Source organism: Aquarana catesbeiana, linkage group LG08 (genome assembly GCF_042186555.1).
Source record: "Aquarana catesbeiana isolate 2022-GZ linkage group LG08, ASM4218655v1, whole genome shotgun sequence".
NCBI lineage: Eukaryota > Metazoa > Chordata > Amphibia > Anura > Ranidae > Aquarana > Aquarana catesbeiana.
Genome location: NC_133331.1, coordinates 21,813,370 through 21,835,709, shown reverse-complemented (window position 1 = coordinate 21,835,709; position 22,340 = coordinate 21,813,370). Strand labels below are relative to the sequence as shown.

The following is a 22,340-nucleotide window of genomic DNA, read 5'->3' as shown; positions in this document are numbered from 1 at the left end:
TTTTCCGTCCTACACTACCTCCCGGAGCTTGCTTAACTTCATCTTCATAGTTTCGATGATGCTATCTATCCATCTTGTTTTCTGTCCTCCTGTTCTCCTTTTTCCTTCCATGTTTCCCAGCATCAGAGTCTTTTCCAATGAGTCCTCTCTTCGTATTAGGTGGCCAATGTATTCAATTTCAGCTTCAGGATATGTCTTTTCAGTGAATATTCAGGATTGATTTCCTTCAGGATTGACTGCTTTGATCTTCTTGACCTCCAAGGGACTTTCAAGAGTCTTCTCCAACACCATAGTCCAAAAGCATCAATCAGTCAGAGACCCTAAAAGACTGCAAGAGATTACTAACATTACAGACCCTTTATGAGTCAGTGCTCCCATTACTTACTTCTGGATTCCAAGGGCTGCACAACAAGTACCAAAAAATTGCATTTGGGGTTTGGGCAGAATATAGGGGACTATACATCTAAGCTGTCACCTATGACATTTCCCAGTCTTTTGCTTTATCATGGTATAGGATTGAGCCCAGATTATCTCCTCTTCCCCATCAAGTGAAAGAATAATGTATTTATTTGTATAAAGCTGTGTTTCTCAACCTTTTTTCAGTCAAGGCACCCTTTAAAATTATGGACAGTCTCGAGGCACCCCATTCTAAGATGTAAAAAATGATTCTAATAGTTTTACATAATGCAGCAACATCCACACGTAAGAAACCCAACTTTGGAGGTGATTTATTCTTTCAAAAGCAAATACAGCTTTGCATACTGGTACTGACTAGTATTCCTATATTTCTCTTCTCACTCAATTTTGGTCCATCAGTCAGCTAATGTGACCCCAGTGCTGATGGAGAAGGGCAGAGGAGGGTCAAACAAGGATGCTGTCGAGGCAATTGATGTTCTCATTATTAACTGATGACACCATTGGTTTCCAGTGTCTAGAAAGTCGTAATGGTGCATAATGAAAACCAGTGGCTTTGTCTAATTAAAAGGCAGGCTTGATCCACCTGCTGGTGTGATCAATTTTTAGGTATTTTGCCAAGGCACCCTTGTTGAAAAAGGCTGGTATAAAGCATCCACAGAAATAGATGTGAGAGAACAGCTCCGGAACACTATGAACAAATGAGGTCCTGTTACGTGGAGTGTTTGTTCCATGGGACGATTTCTGCTAGACATGTGCAATTCGTTTTGTTCCAAATTCGTTTTTTGACAAAATTCAACAAATTCGTTAATTTGGAAATATTCAAATTTTTGAAAACCCATTTAATGTTTTTTTCCAAAAGAACGAAAATCCGAAAATCCAAAAATAAGAATGAAAATCGGAAAATTCAAAAGAAAGAAAGTCCGAAAATATGAACGAAAATCTGAAAAAGTAACAAACTAACTAATAATAACTATTATTAACTATTAAATTATAGGCAAAAGAATTTCCTTTCAAATTTGGCTGTTAGTAAACATATCGAATACGAATTTATCTATACCAATGGAACGTAACTAATTAATAAAAATAAATAATAATACAAACTTTTTATTATTTTTTATTATTAATTTGTTACGTTCCATTGGTTTAGATGCGGCATTCGTTATTTCAGATAATTCGTAACTTTGGATAAATTCATATTCATTACATTCACTAACAGCCCAAAAATCGATATTCAAGACATTAGTAAAAATCATGAGGAGGTCCTAAATTCATATAGGGACCAGTTGGATGATTATAAAAACAGGGACCGCCAGCAGAATATTCGCATAAGGGAATTGCCCGAAACAATTCAGACGCCCGAATTGGCTTCAACAGTTCAGAAATTATTTGGTCAGATCTTGGGGGACTCTGTACCTGAAATTATAGAGATGGACCAGGTTCAATGTGTCCCATCCTATAATATACAAACTATGGAAAAACCAAGAGACGTTATATGTAGATTACATAAATATGCGGTAAAAGAAGGCATTATGAAAATTGCTCATAGTAAACCTGACATTGTTTTTGATGGAATCGACTTGAACTTGTACCCTGATATATCTCGCCGGACCCTCTACCAGCGTCGGACTGTCCAACCTCTACTGGAAGCCCTGCGTGTTGTGGGGGTTAATTATCGCTGGGAGTTTCCATTTAGCCTGACGACCTCTAGGAACGGTAAATCAGCAACCCTCCGCACTAAAGATGACCTACAGTCGTTTGTGGAAATATTAGATCTTCCCCAGATTACTTTTTGGATTGGAGAATGACAGGACCTTCCCTTCAGCAGCCTGAACATTGGCAACAAGTTTCTAGAAAGGGTCAACGTAGAAACCGTTCAGGCAGGCGTAAACAGTCCCCTACAGGACCTACCTAGACGAAGGTAGGGGAGGGAAGGAATAAGGAATAAAAAGGGGAGACTGTTTTTTTCTCCTCTCCTTCCCCACTCTCCTCGTGTTATTGTTTTTTTTTTTAATTAGATATTGATTACACGTAGAGGGGGAATTGGATAATATATGCCAGAACACGTCAGAATAGAGGTTATGGAGAATTGGTATTGACTCTTATTTTATATTTTTCTGTTTTGGTGTATAGGCTTTGGATGTGTCTCCCTTCCCTTTTTTTTTTTTTTAAGGGGGGAATTAAGATTATAGTGCTCGGGGAAGAGGGATTGTTAATAATGTATTTCGGTATATGTTTTTTTTTTGTTTATTTTTTGTTTGTTTTTTCTCATTAGGTTTGTCCCGATATAAGGGATTTGATAATCTGCAAATAAGCTGGTGGGGGGAGAGGCCCAGGTATAGGGTGTTTACATATAAACCTACATGGACCCCTCCCCCTAGTTGGTATGCTCCAGGGTGGAGTAGTATGGTATGGTGTTTCTCCTCCTTTTTTTCTCTTTTATTCCCTTTCTTTTTTTTTTTTCCTTTCCTTCCGAGTCAGTTGCAGAGAGCAAATTGAAGGCAAAGGTGTTTTGGGTATTATATTCTAGGCACTGTACTGTATCGAGTGCCTGGTTGGTATTTTGAGTGGTGGCTATTCCATTAAAAATTGTATCGTATAATGTAAGGGGTTTGTGTAGGGGTCGCCTCTGGCATGAATTGCGTCACCACGCTGCAGATGTGGCCTTTCTGCAAGAAATGCATTTCGTGGAGGGGTCTATACCCAGTTTGCTGCTATATTTCTTTAATCAATGGTTCCTTGCATCATCACCAATCGCAAGGGCAAGGGGGGTGACAATCTCTTTTGGAAAAACATGTCCGTTGCTATTTATATCTTCACAAACGGACCCGGAGGGTTCGCTTTCTATTTGTTAAAGGTATGCTGCATGGTCACTGCTATACGTTTGCCTCAATTTATGCACCTAATACTGGGACAGTCAATTTTCTCTCTAAAACTTTGAAGATGTTGGAGAAATTTAGGGAAGGGTGTTTGATATTGGGTGGGGATTTTAATCTCATATTAGACCCAAGCTTGGATACGTCAAAGGGTAAAACCCCATTATCTTTTGAGCTTTAAAACATGTAAAGCAACTTCTATGCTCCCTTCACTTGGTCGATAGCTGGCGGATAATACATTACGGGGTAAGGGACTACAGTTACTACTCCAAAACACATGGTATGTACTCCCGCCTTGATTTATTTTTTATAGACCAGTTTTATTTGGAAAATGTTTGCACCTGTACAATCAAATCAATAACCATTTCAGATCATGCTCCCATAATTTTGACTCTTTCCCCGATATGGGTGGGCCATACGGAGCGAACTTGGCGGTTGAATGAGTCATTATTAGACGATTAAAATTATAGTGGAGGCGTTAGATCTTAAAATGGGAACATATTTTGAAATGAACACACCTGGAAAGGTGTCAGAACAAGCAGTTTGGGAGGCCCATAAAGCAGTTATCAGGGGGGGAATTGATAGCATATGGATCTTATATTAAAAAAGAATGAAAGAAAGAGACAACAGATTTATTGGGGAAAATTTATGTACTGGAGACTAAACATAAAAAACATCTTGACCCAGCAGATATCCAACAATTATGCCGCGTACACACGGTCGGACTTTTCGTCTACAAAAGTCCGACAGCCTGTCCGACAGACTTCCGGCGGACTTTCGGCGGACTTGCAGCAGACTTTCTAATGAACGGACTTGCCTACACACGACCACACAAAAGTCCGACGGATTCGTACGTGATGACGTACACCGGACTAAAATAAGGAAGTTCATAGCCAGTAGCCAATAGCTGCCCTAGCATGGGTTTTTGTCCGTCGGACTAGCACACAGACGAGCGGATTTCGGGGTCCGTCGTAGTTACGGCGTAAAGATTTGAAGCATGTTTCAAATCTAAAGTCCGTCGGATTTGAGGCTGAAAAAGTCTGCTGAAAGTCCGGAGAAGCCCACACACGATCGGATTACCAGCCAGCTTTAGTCCGTCGGCGTCCGTTGGACTTTTGTAGACGAAAAGTCCGACCGTGTGTACGCGGCATTAGAGACACTACGATGTGATCTTTCACAGTCTTTGGACCGTAAAGTTAAAAATAAATATAGATACTTTGCACATCGGTTTTATGAACAAGGGAATAAATGCAGTCGGCTATTGGCCAGACAACTTAAAAAACAGCAGGACTCCAGGCATGTTCATAACCTATTAGTGCAGGATAAAAAGATAGTTGAAACTCGATCCATAGCGGCAGAATTTCATAGATTCTATAAGGCTTTATATGATATTCAACCATCCCCACCACCTATTAAGTGACATGGAGGGACAGCGAGTGGAGGAGATTCGAGATTATATTAAAGACTCATCAATGCCCGCACTGCCCACCATGGTAAGCGAAGAAATAGAACGTCCAATTACCGTTGAGGAACTGAATAGAGTAACAGCAGCCTTCCAATAGGTAAAAGTCCAGGGCCGGATGGTCTGACGAATATATATTATGAAAGATTTTCTTCAGTGTTAGCGCCCCCGCTATGTAGTTATTTTAACTCAATTAACGTGTCTAACCCACTGCCCCCAGAAGCCTTGTTGGCTTATATTACAGTGCTCCCGAAATCAGGGAAGGACCCTCAATATTGTGCTAATAGTAGACCCATCTCCCTACTTAATTCTGATACAAAGCTTTTAGCTAAAATTCTGGCTCTTCGACATCAAGACCGCATAAGGGAGATAGTACACCCAGACCAGACAGGGTTCATGAAGGGGCGTGAAGCAAGAGACAACACTATTCTTGTGCTTCACATTCTTCATTGGATGCAACAAGGCCCGGATAAAGCCCCAAGGCATTTGATAGGGTGAATTGGGTCTTTATGTGTTTAGGGGGGTGGGCCTAGGTGATCGTATGATGGGCTGGGTTATGGCACTATATGCGGACCCAAGAGCTAGAGTTAAGGTGAATGGTACATTATCAGAATATTTTAATATACGTAATGGCACGAGGCAGGGGTGTCCGCTTTCCCCTCTAATATTTGTGATGATATTGGAGCCTTTTCTCTGCAAAGTTAGGAGAAATAGAAAGATACTAGGGACATGCATAGGGTCGGTTGAGCATAAAGTATCAGCATATGACGATGATTTATTATTTTATCTCTCTGCCCCATGGACATTACCAGTGTTGATGTCAGAGTTGCAGAGATTTGGTGTGCTATCTAATTTTAAAATAAATTTTGAAAAATCAGTACTTCTGCCGAGCCATGTCCCCCCAGCTCTGTTAGGAACCCTGCAACATGCGTATCCCTTTATTTGGAATAGGGACTCCTTATTTTATTTGGGTGTACATATTACGGTGGACCAAAAACTTTTATACGATCTTAACTATGGTTCCCTATTGACAGGCATAATAGAGGATATGCAGAAATGTAAGGGCTAGTATCTAACATGGTTTGGAAGAGTGAGTGCCATTAAGATGAGTATATTACCCAGAATAATATATATCCTGCATACGGTACCGACTACACTGCCACAGACCTTTTTTAAACAATTATGGAAGGCCTTTGTAGTGTTTGTATGGAACAGCAGACGATATGATATCTTGCGTAGAAACAAATTAGAAGGGGGAATGGGGCTACCAGATGTAGCCTTGTATTACAGGGCCATGTCTTTAGTACGTATCTTGAACTGGTGTCATGACTCCTCAAATAAGATATGGGTTCCCTTAGAGAAGACAATGGCAGGGAGGAACCTGGTGGGTGTCCCTTGGATCCCAAGCATATCTAGGGGTCTTTTGGAATGGACATCCCCCTTAACCCGGAACTTTCCGCTAATATGGGATAAATTGAATAAAATAGGTAATTATGCCCCGCAGATATCCCCCTTGGCTCCACTGGAGGTGTTCCTTTGGTTTCCACTGGGGGAGGAGGTGGGATTTCTGGGTGCATGGGGGCAAGACGGGGATACTACATGTGGCAAATTTGCCCCGTGTGGAAGCTTATCACCTCTTCCAGAGTTGGTGTTAACCCTGGGAAACATATCCACAGCGGGTTGGAGATACCATCAAATGGTGTTTTTTTTTTTCAATAAATTAAAACCCTTACTAAGGCCTTTAAACTCACTTACCACATTTGAAATCCAGTGCATACTGTACACTTATCAGATGCTAGACATTTATTATCACAAGTGTACAGACTGATCCTTACTGGCCAAAATACTACAGTCCCTTATTTTATCAGAGAATGGGAAAGAGAACTAAAGCCGGTATTTACATCTGCACAAATTAAAAAAATGATTAAGTCAACTTATTCTACATCTATAAGTTCTGTACAAGAAATGGCATATACATTTATAGCCAGGGGGTATAGGACCCCAGTTAAATTGGCACAGATGTACCCGACAGCAGATGCACGTTGAAAGGGATGCGGGCAGGACGGCTCATTTTTACACCTATGGTGGATGTGCCCCAGGATTAGGCCATTCTGGGAGGCAATTGCCCCATGGATTGAGAAGTTGACTGTTAGACCCATGGAATTTACACCTTTTATATTTTTTATTTTATGGGACCCCCAGATCTATTAAAGCTTATAGAAAAAGTATTACGCCACATTTACTGAATGAAGCTAAATTATTAATACCGAGATTCTGGAAACAGACTCTCTGTCCCTCTTTGTTGGAATGGAAGAGAGAGGTCAACTCAATAATGGAAGCGGAACGATGGGTGTACGCAGTTAAAGACCAGCAGGATAAATTTGAAAAGATGTGGGCAGGCTGGGAGCATTACGCCCCAGAGATAGGTAGGGAGAACAGTGCCACAGAACAGGCGGGTGCAATGTGCGATACGCTTTTTATGCCCTCTATATAAGTGCTCTTGGAAGTTGCTATAGAAGCTGATAATTTTGAATACTGACCCTGGTTTTTCTTTTTTCCTTCCCTCTCCATCTTCCCCTTTTTTAACGCACAGGTGTATGGGAGCGTGAGTGTGCGGATCATGTGCATGGGGGGAAGAGGTGACGAGGAAGGCTCCGTTAATATCCCCAAAGGGGAAGCATAGTGGTGGTAGGATGAGGGGCTGGGGCGAGAGAGGTGGCTAGAGAACTCACTTTTAAATAGGGGGAAATGTGAATACATAAGATTAGAAATTGGGGATGTGATAAGCACAGTAGTCACGGGGGGGGGGGGGGGGGTGATAGTTGGCTATTAGAAGCCTCCTACACTTTTGGAAGGGGGGTGGGCGGGCGTTTTTTTTATTTTCTTTGTTATAATTAGTTAGTTAAGTGGGGCTTGGGGACAGTATGGTTTTTAGGGATATTTTGCACTCCTTGTTTATCTTTTTCTGTTTTGTGTAACTAGTAAATTAATTATAATGTGGCCTTTAGAAGCCTCTTTTCGACCGGACTGGTCCGACGGTCTTTCCGAAGGACTTTTGAATGAATGGACTTGGCTACACACGATCACATCAAAGTCCGACGGATTCGTAAGGGTTCGTACGTGATGACGTACGACCGGACTAAAATAAGGAAGTTGATAGCCAGTAGCCAATAGCTGCCCTAGCGTGGGGTTTTGTCCGTCGGACTAGCATACAGACGAGCGGATTTTTCGACCGGACTCGAGTCTGTCAAAGATTTGAAACATGTTCCAAATCTAAAGTCCGTCTGATTTTTGACCGAAAAGGTCCGCTGCAGGTCCGATGAAGCCCACACACGGTCGAATTGTCCGACGGATTTGTTCCGTCGGACCAGTCCGATCGAAAAGTCCACCTGTATGTACGCGGCATTACACCACACTATAGGGAGGGTGTTTTTTTTTTTAATTGTTCAGACAGGACATTTTTTTTTGGGGACTTAAAGTGATGATTATTCACGAGAGCACAGAGTAATTGATGTGTTCTCAACACCTCAGTGCACTAGTATATAAGGGGGTAGTGAGTGGTGGTAGAAATAAGGGGCACTAGGAAGTTGAATAGATAAGGGGTGGGAATCCCAAATTGGTAGTAGTGGAGCCAATTCAACTGCACCATAAATATAACAGGTGCCAAAGGGGGAGGGAGTTAGATTTTTTTTTTGTCTCTCTTTTTCTCCTTCTCTTTTTTTTTTTCCTTTCTTTTATGTATGTTGGTGTATGCCCTTTTTATTAGGCTTGAATAGAAATATAGGATGTTTGTATGTTTTTGTAGTTTTCTTTCTCTTCTTATGAAAATATGAGTTTGTATAATATTGGTTTGATATGCTGAATTGTAATAAAAATAAAGTTTGATTATAAAAAAAAAAAAAAACAGCCAAATTTGAAAGGAAATTCGAAAGTCCCATCTAAACAAAATAACGGAAATCCCAATACCTATAATTTAATAGTTAGTTATTATTAGTTAGTTATTATTTATTTTTCTGATTTTCGTTCTCTTGAATTTTCTGATTTTCGTTCACTAACAGCCAAATTTGAAAGGAAATTCCAATACCTATAATTTAATAGTTAGTAATAGTTAAGTTATTATTAGTTAGTTATTTCAGATTTTTGCATTTTTGAATTTTGAATTTCAGAATTTACGAACTTCGGATAAATTTGTATTCATTACATTCACTAACAGCCAAATTTGAAAGGAAATTTGAAAGTCGCATCTAAACGAATGGAACTTAAAGTGGAGTTCCACCCAAAAATGGAACTTCCACTTTTTGGATTCCTCCCCCCCTCTGGTGTCACATTTGGCACCTTTCAAGGGGGAAAAAGGAGCAGATACCTGTCTAATACAGGTATTTGCTCCCACTTCCTGGCATAGATCACCACGGCGCTTGCGGTGACCTACGCCACTTCCCACGCCTACACTCTCCTCCACCGCTGTATTCTGCGAGACACAGAACACAGCAGGGATCAGAGAGGACGTGCAGCCCGACTCGCTCTTGCGCAGTAGGGAACCAGGAAGTGAAGCCGCATGGCTTCACTTCCTTATTCCCTTACCGAGAGCCGAAGGATGGATCGGCTTTGGCTGCCAACATCGCGGGCTCCCTGGCCAGGTAAGTGTCCATATATTAAAAGTCAGCAGCTGCAGTATTTGTAGCTGCTGGCTTTTAATATTTTTTGTTCAGCGGACCTCCGCTTTATCTAATTGATAATAATAAATAATAATAAAAACTTTTTAATATTATTGTTATTTATTATTATTAATTCATCACATTCCATTTGTTTAGATGCGGCATTCATTATTTTGGATTATTCGTAACTTCGGATAAATTGGTATTCATTACGTTCATCAACAGCCAAATTTGAAAGGATATTCGAAAGTTGCATCTAAACGAAATAACGAAAATCCCAATACCTATAATTTAATAGTTATTATTAGTTAGTTAGTTATTACTTTGAATTTTCTGTTTTTCATTCTTTTGAATTTTCAGATTTTCGTGCTTATTTTCGGATTTATGAATTCTTAAATCCCAGATTTTTTACGAATTATCGAAATAACGAATACCGCATGTAAACAAATGGAACCTAACGAATTTAAATTTTTCTGACGTTATAATATTATTCTGAATGATGAATTTTGATCATAACGAATGGCCCGAAAAAGGAAAAAAAAAACACTGAATGAAACTAAAACAAACACATTTTTCGGCAGGGCACATGTCTAATTTCTGCAAGCTGAGCATTGAACTTCTCAAGAATTTTTTTTTTTTGCCATCATACAGGGCAGGAGATGTGCCATTCAACTCACAATCATCACCAATAATGAGTCAACCCGCCTTTTAATATAGCAATAAAACGTGTTTGAGCTTAACCACTTCCCGCCCGGCCTATAACAGAATGACGGCCGGGTGGTGGTTCAGTTATCCTGACTGGGTGTCATATGATGTCCAGCAGGATAACAGCCGATGCGCGCCCGTGGGGGCGCGCATCGCGGCGATCGGTGGTGCGGCATGTCAGTCTGACACACCGCTACACCAATCTCGGTAAAGAGCCTCCGACAGTGGCTCTTTACCACGTGATCAGCCGTGTCCAATCATGGCTGATCACGATGTAAACAGGAAGAGCCGTTGATCAGTTTTTCCTCACTCGCGTCTGACAGACGCGAGTAGAGCAGAGCCAATTGTCTCCTCTCCTGACAGGGGGGTCTGTGCTGATTGTTTATCAGCGCAACCACCCCTCAGATGCCCACCCAGGTGGACCAGGATGCTGCCAGGACCACCAGGGATGGCCACCCACACTGGACCACCAGGTATGCCACCCTAGACCACCAGGGATATGCCAATCAGTGCCCAGGCAGCTGCCAATCAATGCCCAGGCAGCTGCCAATCTGTGCCCATCCACAATGTGTACCAGTGCCACCAGGGATGCCTATCAGTGCCTATCAGTGCCACGTATCAGTGCCCATCAGTGCTGCCTATCAGTGCCACCCATAAGTACCCACCAGTGCAGCCATTCAGTGTCCATCAGTGTCGCCTATCAGTGCCCACCAGTGCCACACATGATTGCCCATCAGTGCTGCATATCAGTGCCACCCATCAGTGCCGCCTATCAGTGCCCATCAGTGCCGCCTATCAGTGCCCATCGTCAGTGCTACAAAATTTTATAACAGAAACAAAAGAAAAACTTTTTTTTTTTATTTGTTTGTTTAGCAAAAAATAAAAACCGCAGAGGTGATCAAATACAACTAAAAGAAAGCTCTATTTATGGGAACAAAATGATAAAAATTCTGTTTGGGTACAGTGTAGCATTACCGCGCAATTGTCATTCAAACAGCGACAGCACTGAAAGCTGAAACTTGGTTTGGGCGGACAGGGGGTGTAAGTGCCTGGTATTGAAGTGGTTAATTATGAAAAGTCTCCAAAGTTTCATTCTGATTCATTCTGGTTACTGGTTGCTACAGGCAACAAGAAATGTTCCCATAAGTGCAGTTTTCATACATTACAAAAAAAAATTGTTTCCTCTTTTCTTTCAGGAAATGAAGTTAAAAATATTTACAAGTGCAGAAATTAAGACGCCTGAGGAGTGTATTTCGGAGACTATGCCCGTTGGCGGTAGGAAGATTTTTTTCTACTAAACCTTGTGCCTTAGGCTGTACCCTGCTCTGAGTGTTGCTCACATTTAATGCCATAGGAATGTCAGGAATGTATGCCCAAAACATGGGAATTCTGGGGCACCTGCACCTCCCGAGCACTCAAAAACACTGATGTTTTATGCTGCACAGGCTTAATCATCTTTGTGCATGAGGCCTTAATATCCAAAGTAGGTGCCAGTGAGGCAGTACAGTATACAATATCTCCTAGGGCAGCGAGTCTTAACCTTTATAAGAACAGGGTCTGCCCCAACATAAAAAAATAAAATTAGGTAGAAACAATGACAAATAAAATAGACACAATAGCAAAAAGTATCCAATCAATAGTTATATCTATCTGGACCTTCTGCTATGTGCTTATATTCACTTGTTGATAATGTCTTTGGGACTACTCTGCTTTTGCCGTATGCTTGAATAATACTTTGCTCTGCAATATGGTCTTTTCTTTTTTGTACATCACGGGTCACAGAGCTGCCATAGTAATAACTATGTTAGTTATAGGCCACCTTCAGGTAATGGACACTGGCACACCCAACACAGAAAGTCCCCTCCCCTATATAACCTCTCCCATACCTGGAGTACCTCAGTTTTTTCGCCAGTGTCTAAGGTGTTGGTCACGGTTAAAGATGTGCTATGAAGAGCTTCGCTGGAAGGATCCTTACTGGATCATGCAAGCTATGATGCATTCAAAGTGCCAAATTGTTTTTTCTGGTTGCTATATCCTCTGCTAGAAGGGTATCAGAATTGGCTGCTCTTTCTTGTAAAGAGCCATATTTATTTATTCACAAGGACAAAGAGGTGTTTCGTCCTCATCCAACCTTTCTACCTAAGGTAGTGTCAGGTTTTTATTTGAACCAATATGTTGTTCTGCCTTCATTTTTTCCAGGGCCTCGTTCTGCGGAAGAAAAGTCATTGCATTCTCTAGATGTAGTGAGAGCAGTTAATGCCTATCTGAAGGCGACTGCTCAGATTCCAAAAACTGATGTTTTATTTGTGCTTCCAGAAGGCCCCAGGAAGGGACAGGCAGCATTGAAACCTACTATTTCTAAGTGGATTCGGCAAGTTATTATTCAGGCTTATGGTTTGAAAAGGAGGGTTCCACCTTTTCAAGTTAGAGTGCACTCTACCAGAGCAGTTAGTGCTTCATGGGCGGTGCATTACCAAGCCTCCATGACTCAGATCTACAAGGCCGCAACTTGGTCTTCAGTCCATACATTCACTAGTTTCTATCAGTTGGATGTAAAAAGGCATGAGGATATCGCCTTTGGGCACAGTGTGCTGCAGGCTGCAGTATAGGTCCTCACATCTGATGACGCCCTGCTTTATTTTGATGTCTTCCTCCCCTCAAATTTCATTGCTTTGGGACATCCCACATAGTTATTACTATAGCAGCTCTGTGTCCCGTGATGTACGAAAAAGAAAATAGAATTTTTATAACAGCTTACCTGTAAAATCCTTTTCTTCGAGTACATCAGGGGACACAGAGGTCCCGCCCCTCTTTTTGGGATACTTAGTGCTTTGCTACAAAAACTGAGGTACTCTGGGTATGGGAGGGGTTATATAGGGGAGGGGACTTCCTGTCTTAGGTGTGCCAGTGTCCATCACCTGAAGGTGGCCTATTACCCACATAGTTATTACTATGGCAGCTCTGTGTCCCGTGATGTACTCGAAGAAAATGATTTTACAGGTAAGCTGTTATAAAAATCCTATTTTTTTGTTTTTTGCATTTCTGTATGTGCATACCAAGTGCCTTTTATGACCATCATTCCTTCTAAAAAAAAATAAAATAAAATATTGAACATAAATAGTTACATCTATCTGAATAGAGAACTGTAAATAAAATAGTCAAGAGCTATGAAAACACTCAATATAAAAAAAAAATAAAATTAAGTAGACACAATAACAATTTAAATAGACACAATAACAAAAAGTATCCAATCAATAAATATATCTATCTGGTCCTTCTGCTATGTGCTTATATTTATGTTGTTTATAATGTATCTGTGTGGTTCTTAAGTGGTTAAAAAAAGAAAATGAATATTGTTTCCACTTCCATGTTTGACGGTGGGGATGGTGTTCTTGGGGTCATAGGCAGCATTTCTCCTCCTCCAGTTGAGTTGATGCCAAAGAGCTTGATTTTGGTCTCATCTGACCACAACACTTTCACCCAGCTCTCCTCTGAATCATTCAGATGTTCATTAGCAAACTTCAGACGGGCCTGTACATGTGCTTTCTTGAGCAGGGGGACCTTGCGGGCACTGCAGGATTTCAGTCCTTCACGGCGTAGTGTATTACCAATTGTTTTTTTGGTGACTATGGTCCCAGCTGCCTTGAGATCATTGACAAGATTCTCCCATGTAGTTCTGGGCTGATTCCTCACCGTTCCCATGATCATTGAAACTCCACAAGGTGAGAACTTGCATGGAGCCCAAGAACAAGGGAGATTAACAGTTATTTTGTGTTTCTTCCATTTGTCACCCTCTCAGCAAGCTGCTTAGCGATGGTCTTGAAGCCCATTCCAGCCTTGTGTAGGTCTACATTCTTGTTCCTGACATCCTTGGACAGATCTTTGGTCTTGGCCATGGTGGCCATGGTGAAGAGATTGGAATCTGATTGATTGCTTCTGTGGACAGGTGTCTTTTATACAGGTAACAGGCTGAGATTATGAGCACTCCCTTTAAGAGAGTGCTCCTAATCTCAGCTCATCACCTGTATAGAGGACACCTGGGAGCCAGGATTTTTTCTGATTGATAGGGGATCAAATACTTTTTTCACTCATTAAAATGCAAATCAGCAGGGGACAAAATCAGCAGGGGATAAAATACTTTTTTCCCTCACTGAATATATTCTTAACATGTTTTGCCACTAAGTGCTTCTTCAGGGCTACAATAACAAATGTTTGTACAGCATGTGTTAATGCAGAAAATATGTAAATTAACTGTCCGCAACATATGCCCGAACAGCAAGTAGTCATACTTACACAGTGTGTAGCTAAGAATTTAAACGAGGGCGCCTGTTTCTTAAGTCAAAGCCCATATGCAAATTAGATAAACTAAAAAGCTAAGTAAACAATAATATTTTTCATAGTACCATATATGTAAAATAAAAATAAATATAAATATAAAAGTTTTGATGTACATAATTGGTTGTATTTTATCAAATATTGGTGAAGTACTAGTCAAAGTATAGTTACTACCATAATCTATTGTTTATCTATGCCCAAACCCAGCAACAATGTCTGGGTTTAAGTAAAAGGGCTATACAACATATCCATTATTTGTTCTAGTTACCAAGCCACAATATCGAGTACTAGCAAGATCTATAAGCTAAAGCTTAATGAACAGGGGGAGAGGTGTGCCTATATGTCAAAAGCAATTTGCAATAGCTTACCTATTAACCTTACAAATAGGACAGATTTGCCCCCCAGCGCCCCTCCCTCTCCATTCCTCATAGACTTCAATGCAGTTTGGGCAAATTCAACAGTGAATCAAATTTTGATAGATTCACATGTTATCTTATATCCCTACGGTATGTTTTAAGCTTTAGATTCTGAATCAGCAATGGAAAGGACGCTTTCAAAAGAAGGTGAGCATCCCAGTAGCACAGTAGAAAAGGAGAAGCCACGGGTCTACTTTCCAGAGACATGGATATGGCAGTTGGTAACTGCTGGGTAAGTCAACCTCTGCAAATATTATGTTATACAGACTGTTAAATCAGAATATAAATATGTTTCTGAGTCTATTACATATTTAAGGGATTATTCCAGCTGAATGGACTTGAGTGGACTGGTGGATGGTTGAGGCCCTATTCACTTTTGTATTTACTTTTCTTATGCTAGAGCTGACTATGTCCAATTAGCTGCACGAAAAGCTACTTTTGTACCTGGACCATTGATGGTACTGTATGTATTGGAGGTGGTGTACCAACAGAGGTTACAAGAGTTGGCTCTCCTCCATTTTGGCCCTCCTCATTTTGGCCTTCCCGGCATGAAATATGTGTTAACTGCCACCTAAGTTAGTGTGTACTAAATGCTAAAATATCCCATATTTTATGTACCATGGCAAATAATTTCATGAGGGCAATGACGACATTCTTTATAGGAACAATCTGTTAGTGACAGGCCTAATAAAAGGGCCAGAAAGTGGTAAGATACACTCTACACACCTCTATAGCTATAAAATGTTTTTCACCTTACTAGAGAGAAAATGAAAAAGAGGTTGTACATAATTTCTGCAAAAAAATGATTGATTCATTTTATTAGAGAAAATCTTTTAGATATTATAGAGGAGGGGTAGGCAACCTTAATGTGGTGGAAATCTACTTGAACAACACGGGAGAACCCAAAGATTACTGGGCACAGTGTCGCCTCCTCACACCTGATTTAAACCTCTAATTGCTCTACTACCATGTCACAAATGTGTGCATTGCATGGCAATCATGGGTTTAAATCAGGTGGTGAGAAGGCAACATATCGCCTCCTCACCACCTATCAACACACACTCGGATCGTTGTTCAGAGGAGTAGCACTTGAATGAGCCCTTAGTTGCATTCAGCAGTGGCACCTTAAGGCTCATTCACACGTAAAGTTGGGGGTGGTAAAACAGCAGGATATAATAGAAGTCTATGGCTAAGCGCAGCAAACCTTCAGGAAAGCTGCAGGTACACTGCACCCGCTGTGTGAGTAAACTGCAGCACATCAGTGTGAAAGCAGCCCTATACTATTATGCCCGGTGTATTGCTTCACACTGACCTAAAGATCTCTTCTTTCCTGCTGCTGGCCCCACCCTGGAGACTGCTAGCCGGCATAAGAGGTGGTGTGCAGTTGGTATCACTCGAGCCGGCACTACAGAGAAGGCATCGGCTTATGTGGCTCTTGCTCTCTACTACAGCTCCAACTTTACAAGTAGTCCCTCTGCATTGCACTCTGTTTGACGCTTTGGAATGGCAGGTCAGCAAACCCAGACCACGATCTACCAGTCACCTGTCCGCGATCTTCTGGTTGCTGACCCCCGTTATAGAGACATTCAAAATTAGTCCACCCAAAATAGATAATACAGTTTTGTATTAATAGAGGCTTGTGGAATTACCCACCTGTGGTTTATATATTTTGTTAACTCCAGAGACAAGGTAGTTGGTTTACTAAAGGCAGATAGGCTATTCACTTTGCAAGGGAATTTTCCCTTAGCTTAGCGAATATGGTAAAAATTCACTTTGCAGACAATACCCAATCACGTGCAAAGAAAATTAAAAAAAAAATGATACTGTTACTTGCACATGATAGGACTATGGAAGTCGGCAGAGCTTCACCTCATTCACTAAACTAAGGGAAATCTCCCCCACATAGCAGCAGCCTATTTGTCTTATAGCTCAAAATTTGAGTTTTTATGGTTATTATGAAGCCTCTCTCTCGCAATCAGATATACAGTGCTGTGAAACAGTACTTGCCCCCTTCCTTATTTTTTATTTTTTTGCATATTTCTCACACTTAAATGATTCAGATCTTCAAACAAATTTTAATATTACACAAAGATAACCAGGGTAAATCCAAGATGCAGTTTTTAAATTATTATTTCATTTATTAACCTCCCTGGCGGTATGATTATTTCTGATTTTAGGTGCTGAAAGCGGTACAATTATTTTGCACAGAAATTTGGCGTTTTATATTGTAGGCCTGTAATTCTTAGGAATAGTTCACTTGAATCTGTCCAAACAAGAGTCTAGTAGACATCCCGGGTATGATAAAGTTTGAAAAACGAAATAAAAAATTATAATATAATAAATAACTATAAATAATTATAACAAATAATAATATAATAATAATAAAAATTATTCAATAATGTAATCAAATCAAAAACACTGAAATTTGCTCAGTTGCAGAATTTTAGCTTTTGTTACTTTTAGTGTTTGATGACGGATCTCCTCACAAATCACTATCGCTCAATTCTGCGAGTGATTCTAATTTATTATCGCTTTTTTCTAGCTGCTCTAAAACCACTTTTGATGTAAAGAGACAGTTTTGGTTGCTATGGACAATCTCCAGTTTCCTGGCAGAAAGAACAGTTTTATATATATAAAACTGCATGCAGGACACTGGACAGACCACTAGGGACAAAGGAGATGTGTAGTTATTTGATACAGTACTGTAATCTGTAATATTACAGTATGCTGTATCTATACTGTGTGTTTCACTTCTGAATTTACCGCCGAACTCCGTCCCCGTGCGTCGCAACGCTCGCAGGGAACGGAGCTCGGCACTGTGAATCGAGCGAGACACAGCGGCTCGCCGATCACAGTGGGGAGACATCGCAGGATCCAGGGGACAAGGTAAGTATGCTCTTCCTGGATCCTGCGATGCAAGCCCGAGTCTGGCTCGGGGTTACCGCTTTTGGTATGAAAAATCCAACCCGAGCCAGACTCGGGAATACCGCCAGGGGGGTTAAGGGAAAAAAGCTGTTTAAACCTGCCTGGTCCTATATGAAAAAATAATTGCCCCCTCTCATGCTGAATTATGAATGAACTGTGATTAACCACAATTTTTTGGAAAGCTGAGTTAAATTTCACTTGCCACACCCAGGCCTGACTACTGCCAGACCTGTTGAATCAAGAAATCACATAAATAGAAGCTGTCTGACAAAGTGACGCACGCTAACAGATCACAAAAAGCCACACATCATGCCACAATCTAAAATTTTTTTAGAACAGATTAGAAGTAATGTACATGTATGGGTCTAGGAAGGGTTTCAAAGCCATTTCTAAGGCTTTGGAACTCCAGTGAACCACGGGGAGAGCCATTATCCACAAATGGAGACATCTTGGAACAGTGGTGAACCTTCCCAGGAGTGGCTGGCCTACAAAAATTACTCCAAGAGCATGACGACGACTCATTCAGGAGGTCATAAAAGAACCCAGAACAACATCTAAAGAACTGCAGGCCTCACTTATCTCAGGTAAGAGAGAATTGTGTTCATGATTCAACAATAAGAAAGAGACTGGGCAAAAATGGCATCTATGGGATAGTTCCAAGGCCAAAGCCACTGCTGACCAAAAAGAACACAAAGGCTCATCTCACATTTACCAAAAAACATCTTGATTATCCCCAAGACTTTTAGGCAAATACTCTGTGGACTGATGAAACAAAAAATTTACTTTTTGTAAGGTTACATCTGGCATAAACCTAATACAGTATTTCATAACTAGGGATGAGCTTCAAGTTCGAGTCGAACTCATGTTCGACTCGAACATCGGCTGTTCGCCACTTCGCCGAACAGTGAACAATTTGGAGTGATCGCGGCACATTCGAAAGCCGCGGAACCCCCTTTAAAAGTCTATGGGAGAAATCAAAAGTGCTAATTTTAAAGGCTTATATGCATGGTATTGTCATAAAAAGTGTTTGGGGACCTGGGTCCTGCCCCAGGGGACATGGATCAATGCAAAAAAAAGTTTTAAAAACGGCCGTTTTTTCGGGAGCAGTGATTTTAATAATGCTTAAATTGAAACAATAAAAGTGTAATATTCCTTTAAATTTCGTACCTGGGGGGTGTCTATAGTATGCCTGTAAAGGGGCGCATGTTTCCCGTGTTTAGAACAGTCTGACAGCAAAATGACATTTCAAAGGAAAAAAGTCATTTAAAACTACTCACGGCTATTAATGAATTGAGGGTCCGACAATACACATAAAAGTTCATTGATAAAAACGGCATGGGAACCCTGAACCAAAATTTAAAAAAAATGACGTGGGGGTCCCCCTAAATTCCATACCAGACCCTTATCCGAGCACGCAACCTGGCAGGCCGCAGGAAAAGAGGGGGGGACGAGAGAGCGCCCCCCCTCCTGAACCATACCAGGCCACATGGCCTCAACATTGGGAGGGTGCTTTGGGGTAGCCCCCCAAAACACCTTGTCCCCATGTTGATGGGGACAAGGGCCTCATCCCCACAACCCTTGCCCAGTGGTTGTGGGGGTCTGCAGGCAGGGGGCTTATCGGAATCTGGAAGCCCCCTTCAACAAGGGGACCCCCAGATCCCCGCCCTCCACTCTGTGTGAAATGGTAAGGGGGTACAAAAGTACCCCTACCATTTCACAAAAAAACTGTCAAAAATGTTAAAAATGACAAGAGACAGTTTTTGACAATTCCTTTATTTAAATGCTTCTTCTATCTTCTATCTTCCTTCTTCTATCTTCTATCTTCCTTCGGTTTCTTCCTCCTTCTTCTTCTGGTTCTTCTGGGTCTTCTGGTTCTTCCTCCAGTGTTCTCGTCCGGCATCTTCCTCCGCGGCATCAGCATCTTCTTCCCTTCTTCTCCTCGGCCGCTCCGCATCCATGATGGCATGGAGGGAGGCTCCCACTGTGTGACGCTTCTCCTCTTCTGACGGTTCTTAAATAACAGGGGGGCGGGGCCACCCAGTGACCCTGCCGCCCTCTGACGCACGGGGACTTCCCTGGACTTCCGTCCGTTACGTAACCCCGCCCCCTTCTGACGTCACGGGGAATGCCACAGGGAAGTCCACGTCAAGTCCCCATGCGTCAGAGGGGGGCGGGGTCAGCGGGTGGCTCCGCCCCCCATTATTTAAGAACCGTCAGAAGAGGAGAAGCGTCACACAGCGGGAGCCTCCCTCCATGCCATCATGAATGCGGAGTGGTCCGAGGAGAAGAAGGGAAGAAGACGCTGACACCGCGGAGGAAGATGCCGGACGAGAACACCGGAGGAAGAACCAGAAGAACCAGAAAAAGAAGAAGAAGATGGAGGAAGAAACCGAAGGAAGAAAGAAGATAGAAGATAGAGGAAAGAAGAAGCTTTTAAATAAAGGAATTGTCAAAAACTGTCTCTTGTCATTTTTAACATTTTTGACACTTTTTTTGTGAAATGGTAGGGGTACTTTTGTACCCATTACCATTTGACACAGGGGGGAGGGCCAGGATCTGGGGGTCCCCTTGTTAAAGGGGGCTTCCAGATTCCGATAAGCCCACAGACCCCCACAACCACCGATCAAGGGTTGTGGGGATGAGGCCCTTGTCCCCATCAACATGGGGACAAGGTGTTTTGGGGGGCTACCCCAAAGCACCCTCCCAATGTTGAGGGCATGTGGCCTGGTACGGTTCAGGAGGGGGGGCGCTCTCTCGTCCCCCCCTCTTTTCCTGCGGCCTGCCAGGTTGCGTGCTCAGATAAGGGTCTGGTATGGATTTTTGGGGGGACCCCATGCCATTTTTTTTTTTTAATTTTGGCGCGGGGTTCCCCTTAAAATCCATTCCAGACCTGAAGGGTCATTATTAAAATCACTGCTCCCGAAAAAACGGCCATTTTTTAAACTTTTTTTTGCATTGATCCATGTCCCCTGGGGCAGGACCTAGGTCCCCAAACACTTTTTATGACAATAACTTGCATATAAGCCTTTAAAATTAGCACTTTTGATTATTCATGTTTGTGTCCCATAGACTTTAACGGTGTTCGCGTGTTCGAACAAATTGCCTGTTCGCAAAGTTCTGGTGCGAACCGAACAGGGGGGTGTTCGGGTCATCCCTATTCATAACAAGAACATCATACCAACAGTCAGACATGGAGGTGGTAGCGTGATGGTCTGGGGCTGCTTTGCAGCTTCAGGACCTGGACGACTTGCCATAATTGATGGAACCATGAATTCTGAGTTCTACCAGAAAATCCTAAAGGAGAATATCCGGCCATCAGTACGTGACCTCAAGCTGAAGTACAATTTGGTTATGCAGGACAATGATCCGAAAAACAACAGCAAGTCCACCTCCAAATGGTTTAAAAAAAGCAAAATTTAGGTTTTAGAGTGGCCTAGTTGACTAGCCCGGACTTAAATCCAATTGAGATGCTGTATCATGACCTTACACAGGCTGTTCATGCTGGAAAACCCTCCAATGTGGCTTAATTAAAACAATTCTGCAAAGAAGAGTGGGCCAAAATTGCTCCACAGCAATGTGAAAGACTCATTGCCAGTTATCCAAATGCTTGATTGCAGTTGTTGCGGCCCAGGGTGGCACAACCAGTTATTAGATTTAGGGGGCAATTACTTTTTCACATAAAGCCAGGCAGGTTTGGACAGCTTTTTTGCCTTAATAAATGAAACTGTTATTTAAAAACTGCATTTTGTATTTACTTGGGTTATCTTTGTGTAATAATAAAATTTGTTTGATGATTTGAGCCATTTAAGTGTGACAAATATGCAACAAAAGTAAAAAATAAGAAAGGAGGCAAATACTTTTTCACAGCATTGTAATTCTACTTAAAGGGGTTGTAAAGGTAAAAAATTTTTCACCTTAATGCATTCTATGCATTAAGGTGAAAAAACTTCCGATAATACCGCCGCCCCCAGCCCCCCCGTTTTACTTACCTAACCCCTCTTAAGTCAGCCGCTCGCTCCTGACATCCATTTCGCCGTTCAGCCTGGCCGCTGATTGGCTACAGTGGATGGATTGAAAGCAGCCGAGTGATACAGTGAGCGGCTATAGCCGCCGGCTGTATCACGGGAGCGCGCCTGCAAGAACTAACCACCATGTGAGGGAGCTCACATTAAGGTGGTTAGTTCTTGCGGGGAGGAGCTAAAACAGCCGCCGAGGGACCCCAGAAGATCAGGTTTGGGGCCACTCTGTGCAAAACGAGCTGCACAGTAAAGGTAAGTATAACATGTTTGTTATTTATTTTTTTTTTTTTAAATTACCTTTACAACCCCTTTAATATTACATAGAGCATGGGTGCTCAACCTGTGGCCCTCCAGCTTTTACAGAACTACAAGTCCCATCATGACTCTGCCTTTGGGAGTTATGCTTGTAATTGTCAATGGCTTGCAGTGCCTCATGGAACGTGTAGTTCCGCAACAGCTGAAGGGCCACAGTTTGAGCACCAATGACAGCCTGTTTCAGGGATTGCATGTTGGTGGGATGTTCGGTACAATAA

The 22,340-nt window shown here is 41.9% G+C and overlaps 1 protein-coding gene across 1 annotated transcript in view; it reads left to right on the top strand.

Annotated features, from left to right (window-relative positions):
• Positions 1-22,340, top strand: part of LOC141105632 (alpha-2-macroglobulin-like protein 1) — a 351,206-nt gene that overhangs the window by 182,042 nt on the left and 146,824 nt on the right. The window contains exons 17-18 of the mRNA XM_073595595.1: positions 11,309-11,387; positions 14,966-15,095. Coding sequence (XP_073451696.1) covers positions 11,309-11,387; positions 14,966-15,095 — 209 coding nt within the window. The remainder of the gene's footprint in view (positions 1-11,308; positions 11,388-14,965; positions 15,096-22,340) is intronic.